Source organism: Bemisia tabaci, unplaced genomic scaffold (assembly GCF_918797505.1).
Source record: "Bemisia tabaci unplaced genomic scaffold, PGI_BMITA_v3".
Taxonomy (NCBI): domain Eukaryota; kingdom Metazoa; phylum Arthropoda; class Insecta; order Hemiptera; family Aleyrodidae; genus Bemisia; species Bemisia tabaci.
Window position 1 is genome coordinate 8,780 of NW_027311807.1, and position 22,464 is coordinate 31,243.

The 22,464-nt window shown below is 35.5% G+C and overlaps 1 protein-coding gene across 1 annotated transcript; it reads left to right on the plus strand.

The window, feature by feature from the left end:
* The first annotated feature begins 262 nt into the window (after positions 1–262).
* On the plus strand, positions 263–14,986 carry LOC140225952 (WD repeat-containing protein 43-like). The gene is made up of 10 exons (XM_072306001.1): positions 263–553; positions 1,807–2,060; positions 2,682–2,909; positions 3,394–3,558; positions 4,456–4,624; positions 5,535–5,621; positions 6,454–6,660; positions 8,010–8,161; positions 8,966–9,213; positions 11,165–14,986. Exons 1-10 carry the CDS (start codon positions 374–376, stop codon positions 11,302–11,304), a joined length of 1,830 nt encoding a protein of 609 aa, XP_072162102.1. The 5' UTR covers positions 263–373; the 3' UTR covers positions 11,305–14,986.
* Positions 14,987–22,464: the final 7,478 nt, after the last annotated feature.

A 22,464-nucleotide genomic window follows, 5' to 3' on the forward strand; every position in this document is an offset into this window, starting at 1 on the left:
TTTTTAAATTTAAATCAACCTAAATCGCCCAGTTAAAAATGTTGTCCTCTTGACTGCCACATTTTCCTTTGAAATAAGACAATCACGGGAATCCTGGTAGATCTTTTTCTAATGAACATAAAAAGTAGAAATCGAAAACATCCATTGGATACGTCTGATTTGCGGACACCCGAGAAAAGAGCGCATTTTTAAAAATACCGCGTCTACAGCGGACAACGATGGCAACGGTCACCCACCATTCAACATTATTTCCGCGATCCGCGAGGTGCCAGAGGTGCTCATGTTGCTTTTTTACTCGTGGTGCGTGGTCTCGTTGCAAGTGATTATTTGAGTTCAATTATGTTGTAAGTCTGAAGACACGTGTTTTATCAAAATGTCTGATTCTACTCTCTCTACGTTTTCTACGTGTGGAAAATATTTTAGCAGTTTTGGAGCCGACGGTAAACTACGGATATGGGATACTCTGTCGAACACTTTGAAGCAGGAGTACACTCCAAACATGCACCTTACATCTCCCATTACCAGTTTAAAATGGATCAAACTCTCAAATCCTGTAAGTTCAGGAGTTCATTTCATTAAATTAATAACCTTAAGCACTCTCCCAAAACTCAAAACCTTGCCTGAGGCTGGAATTGTCAAACCTCTTGTCGCAGTTGCTTGTGACCAGCCGATTCGCTAAGCCGACTTTTGAAGTGAGGTTACATTCCTCGATTCATCCCTGTGTCTCATGAGCTGAAAGTGTACATATTCTAACTGTGAATGTAATATTTGAAAGATTAGTCTATCCTCTCAAGTTTGCATAATTTGATGAAAGCAGTCACCACAATTCATGTGCTGTTATCAGCAAAGTAGAGACGATAACAGCAGCCTACATTTTTATCCGATCACCATCAAATATTCACCGAAACCTATAATCTTCTCCATGTCGTAAGCGCATTAACAGTAGGGTAAAAAACATGTTAGTGCCAGTGCACCCATGAGTAATCAGGACGCTATGACATGAGGATGTTATCTGTTGCTCACACCATCCCCCCTAAGGGAAGAATTCTATTCAATACAACTTTTATTGTAATTGGTATTTATACCTATCTCCCTCTAGCTTGGGAAAAACACTATTTCGATGTTTTTGTTGTTTTTTTGCCGGAGTATACGATCAGCATTGTTTAATTATTCAAGCTGGATCTACGTGAAGAGCTGAAATGGACAAAGGAAATTAAATATTTCCCTTAAAAGCAAGAAATCTCTGTTCTTAAACATCATACCTTTAAGATACATATACTGGTTTCAAGATTTTCTTTTGGATACTGCTGATTACTTTGAAGAGATGGACTGCAGAGATTCCAGTGATGCTCCATCTCTTTCATCAAGTATTGGAGCACATACCAGGCAAAAAAAAAATTTGGCCTCCTCAAAGGGCATCGGAAATTCTCCTGGAACATGTAATGTCTTAAAAGCTACAGATCACGATCAAGAAGTCGCAGGAAATCTTAGGATTTTTCCATGTAGAAACAACTTAAGATTGTTTAGGTGGTCACTATCTAAAACTTCCTAAACTCTCACGGAAGGGCTATTATTCTGCGCCTTTGAGATCACTTGTCTTCAATTTTCGAGCCCTAAATTCGTAACTCGCTAGACCATGTTTTAAATCACAGCTCGATCACATATTCAGTATCGAATCGAATTTTGAACATACTTTCTTTGAATCATTTTTAGTTAGACAAATAAAATTTTACAATTTATGGTCAGCTAATAATCTTCACCTCCTTTTGTGTGGTCAATCCGTTGAATGTTTTGTTCTTGTTTCAGACCTACCCCACCAAAATAAAACGAAAGTCAATGGATGATAATCCTTTGGAATCGGATATTTTGTTACTGGGTACCAGGAATGGACAACTTCAGTTCTACAGTGTTTCATCTGGTGAGGTGTCAAATGAGCTCGCCAAATCACATGACAGTGCCATAACATGCATGGCTTGGTGCAAGTCAGTGAATTATGTTTATACTGCATCGGAGGACTCGCATATTCTTGAATGGAGTCTTAAGAAGAACAAGATGAAAAAGTAAGTCCCTTCTGTTTTACTTCATCCAATTAAATAGCAACATACGCATACAAGTTGGGCCACAATTCAGGTGTGGTTTAAAAACGGAGAACATAAAATAGCTTAGCCTCTTTTTAAAATTTTTAATACAAATGAAATAAAAGCTGCGGGAATTTCCATCAGAGTCTTTGAAATTTTTCCTCTTTTTTTCCAAAACATTTTGGAAGTTTTGAAAGCTGGTTGTTGATATCCTACAAACATTGAAGGTTATTTAATGGCTGTAGGGTTATGAGTCACAACAGCATGCAATATATTGCTTGGATTACCTCCAAAATTTTGGCGAGCCCACTTTGAGATCCCAATTCTGTTGTCTTGAGACCAATGAACTTACCTACCAAATCTGATAAACAAATCCAGTGCAATCGAAGCAGGTTTATTTAGAGGGAAAAAATTGCATTCGATACTGGTATTGAAATTGCGTGTGTATGCGACATTTTTAACTTAATATAACCTAATTTAAAAATCATTTTGTTCACGTAAAACCTGGAAAAGTCTTGGAAATTTTTCTACCAAGGCTGTAGGCACCATAAATAACTTTCTCATTAGTTTTCACTTATTCTCATTTATATCTTGTCCATGTAGAAAATGGTTTGCCGGAACTGGACGAATAACAAGTTTAGCATTGTCAGGAGATGGTAGCTATCTATACAGTGCTTCACGCAGCATTCAGTGGTGGGACTTGGAGTCAAAATCTGTCATCAAGAAATTCACTGGCCATTCATCAGCTATTACTTCATTGAGCCATGTCTCAACTCTCAGTGGAAACTATTTATTAAGTGCTGCTAAGGATGACAAATTTATAAGCGCCTGGTAAGACTCAATTACTTTCTGTTTATAATCTAGTATGGAGAAAAATTATGATTTTAATTCCATAGATCATGCAAGTGCAATTGACATAATGAATGAAGTGAATAAAAATCGGTGACATCAAATGCTTTTGCGCCGATCTTCATACAGATCTGCCGAAATCTGCATGATAGATCTGCTGCAATTTGACTTGATTTCTAAATTTTCATTTCTGCCATCTGAATGACCTAGCATCAGTAAAAGTCATGAGATTGCAAGAGTGAATGATCCACAAATGTAGTAGCAAGGATAATGAGATTAAAATCATTGAATTAAGTGAAAGATGGAGTCTTGAACAACCGTTAATAGAGAAGATAAATAAATTTTCTTCATTTTACATTCATTTTATGAAAAATCAAATTTGATCATGTACCCGCAACTATGTGAATATGGAAAAAATTGCCCACTTAACAAGCTAATTATTTTTTTAAATCTCCTCTTCCTGTAGGTCTCTAAATGAATCCAATGATGAGAAAACGTCAATTGCTTCATTTGTTCTTGATGACACAGCAGCTGAAATGAGTGTGTTCGCTGAAGATGATGGTGCTTCTGCAACCATGATGGCTCTCTCTTCCTCTGGCACATTGCACACTTTCAAACTTAAACTCAACGGGTAAGAGATTCAGGAGAGATGTTATTACTCATGTAATTGGTTTTCGCCTCATAGTCTCCTTGCATCATAAGGTAGAGTGAGGCCTCAATTCATCTTGTTTTCAGTAGAAAAAAAATTTCAACTCTTTTTTGTTTTTTCCCCTTGGAGGATGACAATACTTCCTCTATCCTAGGGGAGCGAGAAAGTTACTGATGGATTTTTTAATTTGCAGAAAATTCTACTGGAAAATCCCTAGTTCTGGCTATTTATACAAATTTTTTTACAAAGAATAATGTTCTATTAAAATAAAATAAACTACCATTTTAGTGAAACTCACAATCTGTTTTTAAAATTAATCAGAAAGAAGTCAACAATTAAATAGAAACCCATTTTTGAAATAATGGGTGTTTGTTAAATGCACTGAAATGTGAAAAATTGAAAAGTGTTGACAGAAAAACTGAATAAATTTTTGTTTCTCCCAAAAGAAGAAAGTTGCCGTCAAAAAGTAGGAATTGCGAAAGCCGAGATGCAGGTGCCCAATATATGTTACAGGAAAGCTGGAACAGACAACAGAGAGATTTTTTTGCCTCTATCTCACGGATAAGGGGCCATTCAAATTATTTACGACGCTTTTTTTATTTTTAGATCCTCAATGTGTGATTTGACCTAGGTAGACTTTCTTTTTTCCACGAGGAAGAGGTTTGATTTTACACACATAGCTCAGGAGTTAATTTCAGTAATTTAAAAGAAATTGTAATTAGGAATCATGTATCTGAAATTTGCACCTTGTCTAAGAGGTCCATTCAATCATAGGAGAAATAATATTATGAAGAATTTAGATTATTGAATTCTTAATTATTGCATAACTTGTTCATCATTCTCTACTGTTATTTCATTGAAATCTTCTGTATGTTGCAGAAAATGTAGTAAATCAGTGAAAGCAGATCATATAATTCAATTAGCGCCGAACGAAGGATCCAAAACGTTATCACTTAGTCCTATTCCAATTTGTTCTTCCCTCCCGAAATCGGATAGCTCTGTTTTAATTGCCTATGGTAGTGGCGTTCTTTTAAAATTTGAAACAATCGTAAGTCTTCTCTACATTTCTCTATTTTCTTACCTCTTTTACTTGGTCTGATTTAGGAATGAAAAATCATTCCTAGTATCACTCTCCTGTAATATTTGTATTTTTCTTGTGATCAACAGATAAATTCTGATAAAAGCAGACAATCATGGTGAGAGCCTTTGTCTTAAATTTAAACTATTTTATGTTGTATCCTCTTTACAAAGCTGGTTCAAATTCAAAATACATGTTAAACTTGCAGTCAAACCTATTTATAACGAACCTCACTTTGAACGAAGTGATTTTGAATCCCTTAAGGAAGTCTCAGATTGGAATGTTCACTTTCAACAAAGTACATACTGTTTGTTTGGAAATAGCATTTTTTCCGAAATCAAGACGCACAGAATATTGAAACGTTGGAGTTTTCTTGAAAGTGTCGAAACAATTTAAACAGAAGCATGGCTATGCAAGCAAAATCCCTTTGACTCGTGTCGCAAAGACTCTCTTTAAACGGCAAGTGCCAAGGCTATTGTTTTATCTACACCAAGTGGGAGCCATGGTTTTTAACCTTTCCAGTTTTGGAACCCCCAGGTCCTACTCAGACAGCTCTCCCCCCCCCTTCCCCTTGAAATTTTTTTCCTATTTTCTCCTGAGACATTCGACTCCAACATTTGTGGTGCATTGAGATACGGGTGGCGCACCTTTCTTTCCATGTTGTCATGTTCTCCTTGTATTGTGAATTCTTTTTTTCCCGGTTTCTTAATTTTTTCTACTTTTGCTTTGAGACGCCCCCTAATGCCCTCCGTGAACCCTGGAGCTCCGCAACCTACAGGTTGAGAATAAATGCAACTTAAAAGAAAACATGAAAAGAATGTGCCTGATTTTCACATTTTTTTTTCTCAATAAGTTAATTTTCTGTCCATACTCTTTGCAGGCAATAGATTCACCAGAAACCTTAATCATCTTAGTACGAAAAGACACGAGGAAAAAGGTTTCCATTAAAAATCAAGACAGTTTAAAGGTACGTAGGAAGTGTGAAATTTAAATGTTATTATTTTGCTTGAGATTTTATATTCAAATTGTTGGCTCGTTAATTGCATCATTCCTTAGGTAAAATTGTAATTAGAAATGGTGTGATTACTAATTTAGTCCTTACTCTGCACTTATTGTTAGTTTACTGGCACACTGCTGTGTCAGAACACAAAGTTTAATGTAAATTTATGTCAAAAACTAAAAAGAAAAAAACGCATTTTAAGTCTGGACTATACCTGATCTGTGCTTTACAATTATGCACTTACACCGTAAAACTTCAAAAACATCTGACTTGATTTTGATGTTCCAAAATACCTGCTCCTGCCTTATTTTTTTGTGAGAGTAATACCAGAACATTTTGGTTTAATATTATTAAAAAAGTAAAGGGAAATCAAAGAATTTTGTGCATTATCAGGGTTTCAATCGTCAGTTAAAACGGGAAAACATTAGGAAATTTGACTTCATCAGGGAAAATCAGTCACGGAGTCGGAGATTCCCATTGCTTCAAGCATTTTTAACTGCATGCAGTTGAGCACATGCAAAAGTGAAACATTTGATGCAGTTCATCTAATATGTTTGTGAAATTATGTACAAGAGAAGTAATTTTTCCATGCCAAAAGCAGTATTTCCATTCAGAATATCAGGAAAATCCAAAATGAAATTTCAGTAGAGACTCGATTAAAGATGCTCAGTCATTCCAATCTAGCTCTATTCTAGATCTTCATAAACCGAGGTAGATGGTTTTCTAATTTGTCCATTCAAGTAATGTTTTGTTACTTTCGTTAGTATTTGTGTCTCTCATGTTTTGATTTTTCATTCAGGTTGTTTCTGCAAGTACAGCAGATGCTAGTTATTCACATCCCGGTGTAGTTAATGGATCAAATTCTGTAGACCTTAAGCGAAATAGTAGCTCAAAGCTAAAAGATTTACCAATGGAAGAAAGGCTGGAAAATCTACAATTGAATAAAATTGACACACCTGCTGGGAGTTCTGTCCCACCTGATAGTTTAGCACAGTTACTGATTCAGGTATATGTTTTTCTTTGCTTTAAAATATTGTTTTAATCTCCAAGTGCTTTTCCCACCAATTACTATCTCTGATCTCTCCTTTTAAGTCAACGGACCTGTTGTTTTTCTTTATTTTCTGTTCTTCCTGTTTTTTTTAAAGTATGTAAAAAATCAGAATACCGTTTCCTATTTACATTTAAGCAAATAGTCGAGAAAATGACTTTCAAAGTTATCAAAAATCCATTTCCGCTTCAAATAAAAAAATATTATGCCAAAGATTTTGTAATGTCACATAAAGAATCGACTGCCATGTACCAGGCAAACACATTTTGTGGGTGAAACTTATACAATTTGGTGAACGTGAAACTGAATTGAGAAGTCATTGACCTATTGAAGAAGAAGACCTTAAAGCAGCGATCAATGGACCACTAGACAAGATACGAATTTAAGAATTCTTTAGTATATTTCTCTCCAAAATTTCAAGTAGATCTCGATTGGCACAACAAAAATTATGGACAAGCACTATAACGGTTTTGGCAGACTTCTCAATCAAGCAGTTTTCCATCCTGTGCTGTTTAACAAGTAAACAGCGTACTATGTCTTAGTCAAAGTGCAGAGCTTGAGGTTGTCTTATTTTAATACCTTAGAGACTCTCATGGTTAACTTTTAGTGTGCGATTTAATGCAAGTAGATTATTGTTTTCTCTAAGAGGGGGAAGTCTGAACTTATGCATCAGAAAACGTTAATATCTTGATCAGGAATTACTTTCAGCAATGTTTGTTGTACAATTCTTGTTTTACATTAAATTTTGATGAGAAAAAATGTATCATAATGCTTAAATTCTCATATTTTCCAGAGGTCCTATGTAATCTATCAGTAATTCCTGTTCGTACATTGGCAGATACTAATTCTGATTTTAAAGAAGTGAAATGCCTGGAATGGCAAAAGTTACTTTATTTCCAGAAAATGATCCAAATAGTATGAGAAGTTTTTTTGTAATCATGTGTGTCCCCAACAAGTATAGCGAAACATTCATTGAACTGCGCTCTATACCAACCTAGCCTGGTTTGAGCTAAGGTAGACTGTCAGAGTAAACTTATTTGATATCACTTAGAGTTCCTTTCTTAACCGAGTGTGGCTCAATGGTGCAGCTTTTAACCTCTGGAGATCATTGAGTATTGGTTTAAAATGCTAGGCATTCATAGGTTAAGTACGCAAGTCATCAGTAATTCAAAGGAGCTGAAAAACGCTGACTGTTTGGCATCAGGTATGTCTATTTCCAAACAGAGGCGAACAGTTTACTTCGATGATGCACCCTTAAAGTCGACAACATTATTGTTTTTCCTAATTGGAATGGCTTTTTTTTCCAGGGGCTAAAGAGTAAAGATAAGAACATTTTATACAGTGTCCTAAGTTCCAGAAGTGAGGAAATTGTGAACAACACAGTTGCTCGATTACCTGTTCAAGTTATTTTACCATTGGTGGAACAGTTAACATCTTTAACGCAGAGTAAATCATGGGGGTAAGGATTTTGTCATCGTTGTTAGTTAAGTTAGACAAAACCTATCTCTATTTTCGTTTCAACCTGCCCTTTATAAGAGAGCCTATGTATTAATTTATGAGGTCCTTCATTGAGTGTTCATTTAATACATAAGAGGCATGAACCGAGCAAAATCTTTTTTATTCGAAATATCTCAGTTGGGGAGGGAGAAATTATAGAATGAAGGTCGAACATAAGGATTTGCCAAAAATGTTATCTTGAGTCATACGATGAACTTTTTAAAAGCAAGTATGAAATGCCCCAAAATTAAAAAAATATCCTAGATAGAATGATTTCATTGTGACAAATATTTCGGCACTCTCCAAAGTAGAGGTGGCAGATAAAATTTCTTGTGAAATTTTTGTTGAATTTTCAGAAAGGAACAGGCTTACCAAGTTTTTCGTACTCCTTCCAAATAATTGTGACCTGTCACCCAGCATGTTTTGTACCTCCGATTTAAGTTTAAAGGTCTTGTTCGGGTAGTAAAAGAACTATCCGAGGGCTAAGGAACAATACCGCTTAACTGATGATTTTGGTGAAAGTGAGTAAGCAACTTTTTTTATTAGCAGTGTCATTAGTTTTTTCAATTTCTGCATGGGCGTGCTGTAATTTATTAAAGTAATAGCAAATCTAACCTCAAATTACAAAACTGGCCAAGTTTTTTCTGTCCTGTAAAAGAGATTGTGAATAGGCGGAATTGCTCCTTAGCCATTATTACAGTACCTCCAATCCTACTAACTGTCGAAGGTATCTAATACTATTTATTTACCTCTTAAATTTTTTCAGAAGTGAAGTTGCTGTGCGATGGTTAAAGTGTATTCTCAGTGTTCATTCTGCTCAGTTGTTAGCTAGTCCTGATTTATCGTCAAAACTGTCTCCTCTTTTGGGTTTAATTGAAACCAGGCTCAACGCTCTACCTCCACTTCTAAGGTTGCGAGGTCGCCTTGACCTTCTTCTAGATCAGTTCAGTGGTAAACCGTCTGTGCCTATCACATCTTACGACCAATCTGACTTCCTTGTTTATGAAGATAAAGGTAAGTTTCTGAATTAATTGGGATTTGTCCACTGGTAATTAACTTTTAGTATCAATTATTGTTCCGGCAAGTAATTGATATTAAAAAGATAAATGATCTATAGACTGATTTAATGGCTACGTCATTCGATATAATATCGAACCCTTGGTTCAAATGTAAACAAACACAGAACCTTGTTTCTGATTCGCGCCCTTTGCACCACGGTGGTAATATGCGTCCAAGTGTTTCTTACAATCAAAAGTTCTCGTGTTTAACGAGTATTTAATTTATTTATGACCACTCAATGACTAAATTTTAATAAATTAATACAGTTATCTCATGAAGAATTCGCACATGAGGTTATGTGATTTTGTTTAGGTTTGAACTAATAATTCAATATTATATTGAATGACGTAGTCACTAAATCAGTCTATTAAAATGGAAGCGTCTCTAAGTTATGCAGAGAGGGGCTGAAGAGACTGATATGTAAATGAAATTTGACAAACTCTCTACAAAAGCGGGTTTGAGAAAGTCGCTTTCATAACTTTCATTCATACTAAGATTCTGGTGTGTCATTTAAACCAACTTTAAAACAGGTTACCTGCATGAAGTATATCTCTGTGTTTTGGAAACCACCCAAAACAGAAGTATTAAATGCTATTTCTGGTCTGCAATACTTTATTTCCACAGGTAATGTTGTTTGCTCAGATGAATATGTTCTTCAAAGAAAAGCGTTAAACAATTAAAGTTGATGAAAAGAAAATGCGTTCAGGAATAAGGAAGAAATATTACGCCTCTTGAGTCTTAGAATGCATCTGGCTGATTAAAAAAATCTTGACAGTTTCAAAGAAAAAATTCAAAGCTTTTTTAAAACTTCAGTTATGTAAAACAAGCCAAAACATCACAGTAAACGATCACACATAATGATACACACCCATGAAGTTTTTAAAAAAAATATAGGGAATACTGAAACCAATTTCAGGGATATGAAAACACGAAACATACAATTTATCCGGCATACTCAGATGCATCTCATCTGTCTTGTGGATGAGTGTCTGAAATGATGTGACAGGATGAAGGAGAGTTTGGCTGCTGGTCTCTGTTGCTACAGATCAATACACTGGAATGCCAATGAGTGCATGTTTATGATACAAACAACTTTATTTTCCAATAATATGAATGCATGCACGAGTTTTGGGGGTCCCGTGTCAAATGAAAAGGAAATCAAAGCACCAAAAGTGGCTTTTTCACCAGAAGTTTATTTATGTTGATTCCATATTCCCCTTTTCCTAAAATTAAGTTCACCACCTAATTATTCTGCAGGTTATAAAGTATGAAAAAGGCCACCTAATTATTCTGCAGGTTATAAAGTATGAAAAGGCCACCTAATTATTCTGCAGGTTATAAAGTATGAAAAAGGTTATGTTATATTAAACATATGGAAGTCCTAGTAATGCATCGCATATATGATCACATGTATATTCATTATGTATATGTTTAACTGGTATCTGTATCTGCTTATTTTATACTTTGGTACCATGTCACGTTAACTGAATTTCTCAGTGAAGGAATAAATACAAGTACATGATGTTCGCTCAGAAATGCCATAATACGTCAACTTTTGAGCACCAAAAAATTCATATTTTTTTATTCTTTTCAACCATTTACATGAAACTCAATTGCCCCCTTATTCAGGGCATGAATATGAATAATCTCTCAAGCAAATTTCTGAAGTAACAGGACATGCCAGTACATATATTCTGTTCAGTCGGAAAGGTTCTCAAATACGCAGTAGAAGTTTCTGCCTACAATTTGGAAAATCAGTGCAAGTTCTCTGCAGGCACCTTAAAACATATGGAAGTCCTAGTAATGCATTACATATATGATTACATGTATATTCATTATGTGTATGTTTAACTGGTATCTGTTACCTAGTTTTAATATTCTAACTCGTTATATTTATTTATAATAGATTCTGATGAAGAAGAAGGTAGTGATGACATCCGAATGGGACACACAACTGACTCCTCTGGAGAAGATCGTTGGGATGAATTATCTGATGAAGAAAGTGTAGATGGTAATGGAGAAGACGTAGAAATGGCCTCAGATTGAGATCCTCCAATTCATCATTTCCGTAAGATGTAAGTAACAGTGAAACTGAGGTAAATAAATGAATTAAAGTTTTGAATTTTTAAGGAATGAAGTGTCAAAGTAGAAAGGGATTTTTAAGTACGTAAAAAGAAGAATAAGTTATCATGACTCGTGTGGTGCAGAGTCTTGTTTTTATGTTATTTAATGAATAAGAAATTGTCACTTTTATTATTTTGGTCCTAATCCAAATAAATTTATTAATTTTGGATCTCTATTTAAATATATATTTAGAAGGGCCCTTTTGGAACAATTTCCTGTGGAAGAATACGAGAACTTATTTCATTTTTCCAAATTTGTCCGATAAGTACTTAGTTACTTAAACTGATTCCCTTCCATTTTTTTCATAGATGTGATGTCTGTTTAAATATCACTCTAAATATAGCCTTCTTAAAACAGCCGTGCTTTGTTGATTTTCGTTAGAAGTCAGGGATGAAAATTACACTATAATTTTGCTTTGACAAACGTCACTTTAATGATTTATTCAATCAACAAATTTTTTTCTCGGTCCTGAAAAATTCCTACCTTTTTAATGTCAATTTAATTATTTTTTACATATTTTGGTTTTACAAATACTCGATTTAATGAAAGGAATCTTTGGTCTGAGAACGATTTTACATTGTAAATCGAATTCCATTTATCGATTGTATGGAAGTTTTCAACTTCTCAGCAACAGCGCAGGGCCGCAGGATACAGGGTGTAGACATTTTTGCACGTTCATTTTTTGTCACTGGCGGTCCAAGGATCATTTTCGGGCGCAGCTAGATTGGTAACTGCGGGCCTAGCGATTTTTTCTCTGGTGAAGAGAGTAATTAAGAGGTTGAGTGATCAATGATCAGTGATAGTACAATCTCAACCCCTACCGTGTACTTCTAGACTACCGCTGGGTCAATTGAAATCAAGACCCTAAGCACCAATCTTGATGTTATTCCGGACCAATTCCTCCACAGTTTAAGAATTCAACAGTAAAAAGGATAGGGATAATGACGATATTGGTTTTAGGTAAGCAATTCGCAAACAAGATCGAGGTTGAAGACTAAGAGAGGGGCGTTGCGCTCTTTAATGGATTAACCAAATATGTCAACATTTTTAAAGGTCTGGAAGCAGGTTCCGTGCGGTTTTTGATGAAATACATTTTTTTGCTGGTCCCTAGATTAGTTAAAGTGAGGCTTGACTGTACTTGGTTAAGTTAAAAATGTAATGAAGGTGAGTTTTTTCTCAACGCTGTTCCAAAAGTTGATGAGTAGTTTTGGCCGGAAGCACACCTCTAGTGTTGGAGATTAGCTTTTCTTCTTCCTGGAGAAATATCAATGACCTCTAAAGAATGGGAATTATAGGAACAAAATTTCGCCAGTTAAAGAGGTTTTTTTCACAATTCATTTCAGAACTAATATTTGGATAAGTATTTAAGCTCTGAACTGAATTTTGCTGTTAACTTTCTTTTGTCCAGGAACTTTTTCTCCTTGTATTTCTTTCCTCTATCTATGGAAGAAAATGGAAAAAATAGCAAGGAAAATACAGGGAATTGTTTTGTGTTTTACAAGGAACGAAGGTTTACACTATGTGTGTTTCAAACCATAGAACTCTTCTATTTTAAATATTTTCTCGGATAAAAATCATGTTGTATACTTACGATGAGATTTCTATTCAGCCATTTAGTGGAAGCAGTCTACGTTTGTAGACTGCCAAGGAAACTTACCAAATTAAGCGTCATTACAAACAGTACTACTCGGCATTCCGTAGTTAGATGCTATGACCAATCATGGTGCAGATTTGTTTTGAACCTTCAAACAGAATGCACATTTTTTAGGGGCCCTGTGAAAATGGCCACACTCCGAAGTAATGTAACAGAACAGCTTAAGATTAGTCATCGCCTAATGTTGTTCTGCAATGGCATCGCAAGACAACTCCACTAAGTGATACATCCTTACATTGTTTGCTTTGATTCACGCCACAACTGATATCGTAACTCTATTTTTAAACTTATATATATCTGTTATCCGGTCCTCGCACTTTCAATGATTAACAATTATACATTTTTAATTTTATTGTGCTTAACTAGGTATGCCATGCATTCAGTACTCAGGAAATTTATTTTTAAGGTGCAAAAAAGAAAGTTTGTGTAGTCTGAGATCAGTATGCATCAGACATGTTTTGGAATCCTGGTTGACAAACAAGGATTTTTTTTTCATTGAGTGATGAAGCTTAGCATATGGCTTTTCCAGTATGAATTTTCTTATTGAAAGTAGATGTAATGCTTAACAGTGTTAGTCTCAAAAAATTTTGTTCTGAGCTGAAAGGTTGAAAAGGAGAAACAAGAGGACACTCTAATTTTGTACCGGTGCTTGAAACTGGACTTGAAATTTGCCTTTTCAACAAAATTTGAATCAAATGCAAGCCCTCTGAGGCATAAATTATTCAAATCCTTTTTCAAATTTCTCAGTATTGTTGAAGAGTGATTTACTTATGCTGTTCTCACTTTTTAATATTTGTAAGATCTATTATAATAGAAGAAACCTAGTTTCTGATGATGTCACGGTGAGAGCCAAAAATCAACACCTCATCTTAAATTGAGTTAGTGTTTATTTTCCGTCACCTGCAACAAAATATATCAGCTTTATATAGACTGATTTAGTGGCTACATCTTTCTTGCAGTATTCGACTTAGCGTTTCGCGATAATTACGATAAATCGTATAGTTAATTTACGATCATTCATAACCAATGCAATAGAAAGTCACGTCATTGCCAAATGCAGCATGAGTTGGTTGTGTCAATTCATTACAATTTTGGGATGAACAAGTCATAAATCAATCAATGACTCATTGAACACAAAAAATTTTGATTGCAAAACATCTGGACACATATTACTACCATAGTAAAACCCAACAAGGCTATGTGCCTGTTTGCATTTGAACCCTCGAAACTGTAGATTAAAAGTTAGGTGTAGCTAATAGATCAGTATATTTTATAATGATGATGATTTTTTCTTTTCTTTTTTCCTAATGATGAGATTAAATGTACGTATTTATTATCCGTCTCCTTGTAAAATTATGTAAGATCATTTCCTGCCATGAACCATTTTATAACAAACTGCTCAAATGTACTCTCTTGTAAAAAATCTACTTTGTGGAAGATTTGGTCTCGGTCATGGATCCATTCGTGTTGTTATTTCAGTCGTTGATCGCAAACCAAGCAAAAGCACAATTCTAACTTTATGTCTCTCTGAAATTCTATTTTCATATTTTCTTTCCTACAGTTAATTTACTCAAATGATTTATTTTAGTCGTTATGTGAACTGAAAATATTTGATTCATTATCGAAACTTGTAATCGTGTCCTTAAGATGTTCGATGAGTAGTAGTAATCAATCTCTACTTTTCTCTCTCTTTTTTTCTTAAGTAAGAGGGAAAGCATTTTTGATTGGAGAGATTTAGTTTTTTATCACTGAACTGGCTCATACATCGACTCATTATTGTATTCTTCTTTTTATGTGATTTTCATTGATTGAATATCTCGGGGTATGTCTAATTTATTATTTTTATTTACTTTCACCGCAGTTTTGTATGAAAATTACAATTTTTGTTAAAGTAAATTCTAATATCTTTGTTTTTATGTAAATAATTATACAACCTTATTTTATGGAAAATTATTGTTCAGTTTTTTAAACCACTCAATTTTGTTTTTTATTATAAAAAAAATAAAGCGAAGACAATTTGTCATAGCCATTAGAAATGAAGAATTGGGAAATGCAGTGTATCGATGACCAAAGTGCAAAACCATGTATCTTAATCGCAGTAGTTCCAAATTTTCCCTCCTATTTTATTTGTTTCAAGAGAAACAAGCTGACTTTTAGCTTAAAATTTATACAGAATATTTTGCTAGCAGAGAAGAAAAATCAAAGAAGTTTTCAAGAAATATGTTGACTAGTTTACCAATGAAAAAATAATGTAAGACATGAAGTCTGCAATGTCTAAAACGGAGATAGGTGGTTTTGTACTTTGGGCGCCGATTTGTTGGAGTTAGTGTTGCTAATTTCTGTCCACTGTCATCAATGGCCCACTAGGTAGGGTGAGATGTTAAGCACCACACTGCTGTGCTGAGGAAGAACGCTGTAAAAACCTTTGTACGCTGCCAAATTTCTGTTCACAAAACACGAATTTTCAGGAAAACTTGTGAACATCTTTTGTCCAATTTTTCAGAGAATTTTCTTCGCAACTTTATTTAAAGTAACTAAGAATTGCTAATAGAAATGAATGTACATAATTTTTCTCAAAAATGTATATTTTAAGAGGAGAAATTTGGCAATGTACAAATGCTCATCAGGCGTTTTTCCTTCGCACAGCATGTTTTCTCATCCTAATTGTGAAGGAATCTTCCCTTGTTCAACATTCAGATCCATAAATGAATCATTATTTGGTGAAAATAGGGGCAAACTCTATTCCTTACATTCAGTCTTGTTGAGGAAAATAACTTTCCAAACTCCTTTTTGGCTTTATTACTTAATATGGATTGGTTCTTCTCTGCGTAACTTGGTTCAATTATTTAGTGTTTTCCTTTCAGAACCAACCATTATTTCATATGAGCATTACACTACAGAGAGTGCATTGTCCGAAGAGATATTGCAAGAATGTACTTGATTTATTATACCGGATTACTGTCCAGTTGTATATAAATAAATTTAATGTCATAGAACTGATATGATACCATGTCTCTGATTAATAAAATGCAAGTTGAGTAAAGTTTAAATATCAGATGTCTGTGAGAACACAACGTACCGGCTCTCTCAAAATTAGGGTCATAAAATTGAAGGGACAAGCCTAGAGGTCTAAAATAGACTTTTATATTTGTACTTTGAACACTATTCTCAAAAATCTGACTTCTCTAAAACGAAGGGGAGCTAAGTTGAAGCAAAAAAGCACATCGCTTTTCTAAAATTTATTGTGAACCCTGCTTTGTATGGAAATGGATAGTCACAAAATTTAGGTCCTCAGTAAATATTTATGTAAATCTTGACTTGTTATCATAAGTAATCAAATGAGTAACCAATTAGAGGGTTTCAACCTTGTAGATTCCGAATCATGTTTCTGATGAGAAGTATCCCCTAAATCCTCTCAAAAATTATTCTTGTCGGCAAAAATTGTAGAATCAGCATAATAAATTACCGGAAAGTGCCAAATGTTACGAAAATTTTTGTTCGGAAGGTTGCAGTTGCACCCTTTTAGAATGAAGGGATTTGATCATCAGACACTGTGTTTTCAAAGTATTTAAAAGTCTTATTTTGACCTTTAAAGGTTCTCTTTTAATTTTAACTATACATTTTGGAAATCCCATTTAAAAGCTTATAAGCTGTTTTTAGATTATGAAATTGATCGAGAAAGGATTTGAATGAATCCAGCTCAAGAGCTGAGCGCTTCCCATTTTAATTATCAGATCCAACGCCTCCAATTTCTTTTGCCCGACGGAGTCGTCAGTGCGAGGTTAAAAACGCCTTCATTTTCACAACATGCAACAAACCTTACACCTTTCCGTGTTTGAGAGTCGAGGATATCTGATGGGAAATCAGCGTGTCAGTGATGATCGGGTAATAATCCCCAAGGAGCCGCAGCTGCTGTAATCCACATCTCTCGCTCACAGGAAGTATTCTCATTTTCAAAAATAGTGCATTCGCGTGCATGAGACAAATAATAAGTATGCAACACATTGAAGACCGTAGTTGCATCATTTCTTCTCTGTTTTGTTTACAACCTGGAGAAAAATGCTGCCGGTTTGAAACTTAAATACCTATTGATATTTTATCTAAAATGCTTCTTTACTAACTAATGTGATCTTGTCAAACCGGCAAAATTTTTAATTTCAGTGTTCCTAATTTCCAAGGAATCAAACTTTTTTTGAATACACAGTGAATACTGCATTCTCCGTTCAAAAGTCGCATACCGCACTGACGGCAACACTGTAATTTCTCTTCTTTTTGCGCATTGGTAAATGCCATCTTGTCTGCCGTGACACCGAGTACACTCGCGACTCGCGGATTCCGTCATGATGAAATTATTTCGCGAAGTGCGTTTTCTTAGAAGTAGGAACCATCTTTTGCCTGATTCAATCTGCTCGGTAAGTGTCACATTTTCATTTACTTGGCCTCATAATTTCCTCTATTGTTCGTTGAAAACGGCGACGACACTTCGCCACATGCATGCCTTCTTTTGTTCGAAGCTTCTTGCACGTGCCTCCAGTTGCTAGGTACCGAAAGCTCAGGATTGCGATCGTCATTCGACTTTGCATTTCCTGGCAATGATTGAATCAGGGTTTTTGTTTCGTCTCCTAATTAGTCTTCTGAAACCTCTACCTCAATTCTGAAGTTGTCACTGACCCAACCTCCTGCCAACATTTGGTTGTCTCAGACATGACTGGAATGTCAAAGCTCTTATCCTCTGTGTCAACTAATTCATTCTCTTGAGATGAGACCAAGATGCTTTTCTGACCACTTCCAAGTAAACATTCTGTAGGATATACTAAAGTACTTAATCCTTCAAACACCAGAAGTCATTTCATTTGGTCTGGTGTCGGCAGTGGTCAAGCATGAGCCATCTGCTGCTTGAATCTGAGTATCAGGCCTTACCCGTCTAGACTGGAGCTGACACTGATTAAATGCTCCATTGGAACGATGTGAATAACATCACTGTTAGCTTTATCACTGTGTAATACATGCCCTTAGCTTGAGAGCAGGCGAAAGTTGAGGGAAAACTTGAAGTTGTGATAGGTATCCAGGGGCAGTTGAGCAGAATGCTAGCCCAGCGATTGATGGTTGAATGTCGTGTAATCTAAGGGATGTTGTTCAAGCAATGTGTGTGGGTGAATATCAAGGAAACATGGAGACTCAGAGAGTGCAACAGACATTGTCCTAGCTTGAGTTCTCCCACCATTATCTTGAGAGTTAAGATATTGAAGATTATGATCTGTCCTCAAACATTCGAGTGATGCCACTTCCTCAAATTCATGGTACCTACCTAGTCAAGCTCATGATTGGCTACGACGTTATGTAGTAAGGCGTTTACTTGTTGAGATAACTGTTGAACTTACACTGAAATTTAGCATTGTAATTGTTCGTGTATTATTCCTGCTTCACTTGTGACCGTGGCATGATGAGTTTGTCTGACTCATCATTTATTGGACGAAGCTTTAAGAACCACTGACTTCACCGTGGAGGTAGTTTTATCTCACATCAGTGCAGCATTATTGGTGTCATCAGACTCCATTAGTCGTAGCCACAGGAATACATAGTTAGTACAAGGAGCAGACATGTGAATAAACATGGAGAAGGGAGTCAGTGATTTCTGGCATTGGAACAATTATTTGTCCTTCGCAATTTTTTCTCAAAGCAAGAACCAATAGGATCTTTCCAAGTTATGAGACAAGCCCGCAATGGAGTTTAAAATTACCAATTTTTCTCCTTCAATTCATTTTGAATGGAGTTGACATTTTAGTATCCGGTTCTCAATATCTACACCTAGATCATAGTAATCCTTTGAGCTCTTGCACTTCTTTTTGTCTCTCTTCTTTGAGTGCACCGTGGTTTTGATGATGCAATATATATCTACTCAATAACACTATTCTTTCTACTCATTGGACAAACACAAGTTAAAAGGAACTTCCAGTTGCATTACGAAGTGAATTGAATGTTCCTATCTGAAGGAGAGTTAATTGTGACTTGGAAAATGACCCTTAGGTATCACCCAGATCATTTTTGGAGTACGATGATACAATTCAATATCCTAATCAACAACCCTCCCATTTAAAACCTATCATTATTATGGGCAGAACCAATAATTTTTTTGGTGTTGGGGGGGGGGGGGGGAGAAGAAGTGTAGGCTCTAGGTCCCTCCTCCCCTCCCAAAAAATTTGCTCCAGTTTTTATCACAGAGAGCTAAGTCTCGTATCTTTTTTCTAGATTGACGAAACTTTATTGCTACAATTAAAGGTTTTGGGTCATCTCATAATTTTCCAAAGTTCGTGGAATAAGTTCATCCCTTCTTTTGAAAATGAGAATCCATGCAGTGTGCAATCCGTACCTACTTTAGTCAAATATTTCGAATACATGTCTAGGAACATCAACCTTTTGCTATAACTGGAAAGTATGTAATATAATTCTAGCAACATCAGACTGCAGTGAATAAGTACTTGCATCAGTTGAACTGAGGGTAATGTCAATGGTCAATCAGAGACAGAGTTTGACTGAACAGTACTAATCGTATGCGGCAAGCTAATCAACTCTGAGAGAAGATTAATTACACTTTTCAGCTCTTTGGTTTTAGGTGTAGATAATTTCAGGAATTCATGTAGAAAGTACAAGCAACAAAATTAATTTTAGCTGTTGGCCTTTTTTCTCTCATGTCTGCCAAGCAACTGCAACTCTGATCATTTGCTGAATGGAGGAGAAAAACTATTAGTATGTTGAGTTTTTAAGTTCTCATACCTAGTGGGCAAGCAATCAGTGAAATTTGGGTCAGTGTTAAGGACATTTTTTTTAAAAATGATACTTAGAATGCTGCCAGAACTGTTGCCCAAGTAGCACAGGTTACAATGAATTGTGATCTCATGGTAAAAGAATTGCTTTTGTGTCAGATTGTATACCTTCAACTGATCGCAGTGACTCCTTTTATTAAAATTTATTGCAATAGGTAAAATTGAGGAAAGTTGAAATTTTTTTCACCTCACAAATTGCCCATATTTTTGATACCTAGGTTCGTGAATTCATTTTATTGATCAATTAAAAAGAATACTTCGATAGTGTAAGTTGGCACTCTTATAACTCGGTTTGCGACGTTGCAGATTTCCTGTTATACTTTATTTTTTAAACAGAAAATTACTCAACAGCAATTCTTTAATACTGCCATGATTTTTCCTCTCTGTGTGAGGAAAATTCTGCAAAAACCTCAAGGAATGATTTCAATTTGTTCTCCTTTCAAGAAATAACATTAAGGCGGAGATTTTTAGACACCGCAAACGAGATATGTGATTGCGGACTTTCGCCGTCGATTTATTGACCAAACTTCATGGTAAAGAAATTGCAATTTTATGCATCGAACTATTACTTTTTCAGTTTTTTATTGCGCCATGCTAGTTGGGTAGGCTCCTATGGGCCTGTTTCCTAAATTATATTTCTGCTGATTTTGTTAGACATTTTCTTTAAATCGTGTCTTCCAATAATTCATCCTTAAAATCTTCATGAAAATAAAAGGAGGGAAACAGTCCTAATCAAGGAATGACAGTCTTTGATTTTTTTTTTTTTTTTTTTTTTTCATTTTATTCATTAAGGATGGCATTAGGATCATAGATAATTAAAAACAAAAACAATTGTTGTGTACCAGCAATGCAAATTTTTATGTATCAATGAATGGATAGTGTGTCAACAGTAGACAAAAAGGCTACCATTAAAAGTAGTTTTCTCTCTAACAATGGAGAATTATTCGGACGGAGCAGCTGAAATATTGCAAGTCTAACTTCAAATCTTTGTCGTGAGGAACAGATATGCTGAAATGAAGGAAATTCTCCACAAATTTTTAGTCTTCAAAAAGGGGTCATTTGATCATAAAATGACGTAGTCTTGAACTAGCAGAGAACAAAATATAGGGATTGATCAAATGATGATGTCATATTCTGTTAATATTCAGGATGAAATACGAAAGAGCATCTTGAAGAGAAATGCTAGTCATGATTTGGTGGCTTCAAGAAATAGTAAGGCCAAGAATATTAGAACCTGTCGGGCACTTCTCGAGTATGATATGATCAACGATTGATGATTTGGCACTTGCTGCACAATCTCTCTTCATCACTAACATAGAAAGATGATGGTTTTAGAACATCGCATTCCATCAATGTTTTGTGAGTCTCCAAAATACTGTGTCTTCACTCTCTCTCCTTATTGGTGTGATGCTGGTTGCTTTAGGTGTTCTTTTAGGTAGTACAAAATGTATTATACCAAGTACCCGAAGCTTGACCTGAAAATAATTAAAATCATTATCAGTGTCTATGGAAAGGTACATTTGATGGATTAGGAAAAATGGTAATGGTATCAGTAATTGCATTATCCAGGCGGTGTCTTTTTTCTCAATCCCTCCTGCCCCCTTTTCGAAAATGACGTGTCAATGATACCAGGAAGCCTCTCTACTTGATTAAACAGCAATAACCCTTTTCTCTGGCTCTGGCTGACCAGAAAAAAATTTATTCTAACGCTTAGTGTACCTTTCAGAAAGTAAGTATACTTATGGCCTTTTTGCATTCTGCAAAATTTCTTTCATAAGGTTTCAATGAAATCTGCGGGGTGATTATTGAAATGTCATCGACTCTATGTGGCCGCTTACGACAAGACATAGCCCTATCTTAACCGTGCAATATATCGCAATTCGATGTCTTATCGGGCTGGTTTAAATTTCAATAATCAGCCCGCTGCGCTGGGGCCATTAGGGAGTTTCTGGTTTCCAAAATTTGTTCGAAAATTGCGAAACCGTACTTGTAGTTTGTCTCATCCCAAACATTTTCTGTCCTGTCTGAAAACCTGGAATTTAACTTCTGTTGGACTCGGTCGACATTTAAAAGTAGGTTTAAATCTTGCGTCATGATTCACTTCCAAAGTGAACTCTCAATCTTCACTTCAAAGATGGGCATGAGTTTTTCCGACTGAAGAGAACCCTCCCCAACAGATAAATTTCTCCGCGCCTTCAAACATGCATGCTGAGATGATTGCCCGGTGGTAATAATTTGGACTGAGTTAAGCAGGAAGGAACCAACTCACATTTTGGAAAAATTGAGTTATGAGTGGTTTTGAACCCAACCACTGCTTTACTCTCTATCGCCAAAAATTCAAAGTTTTTGTTGGAGCAAATTTTTCAGAAATTGAACTTGAAGTTTAACTTTTACATTGAGTCATATGCAGGAGCTAAACTTTAAGCCTCTTTTTCTCGGTTCGATCCGATGTGGCTTGGTTCCTCTCTGTTTAACTCCGTCCATTTAACCCTCACACAAGTGAAAATGATCAATGTCTTTTTAATGCAGAGTGCTCAGTAAAATTTTGAACTCAAAGCTTCCCATCTTAAGATGTGTCCTTTGCATGTGTTGTGTGACAATTTT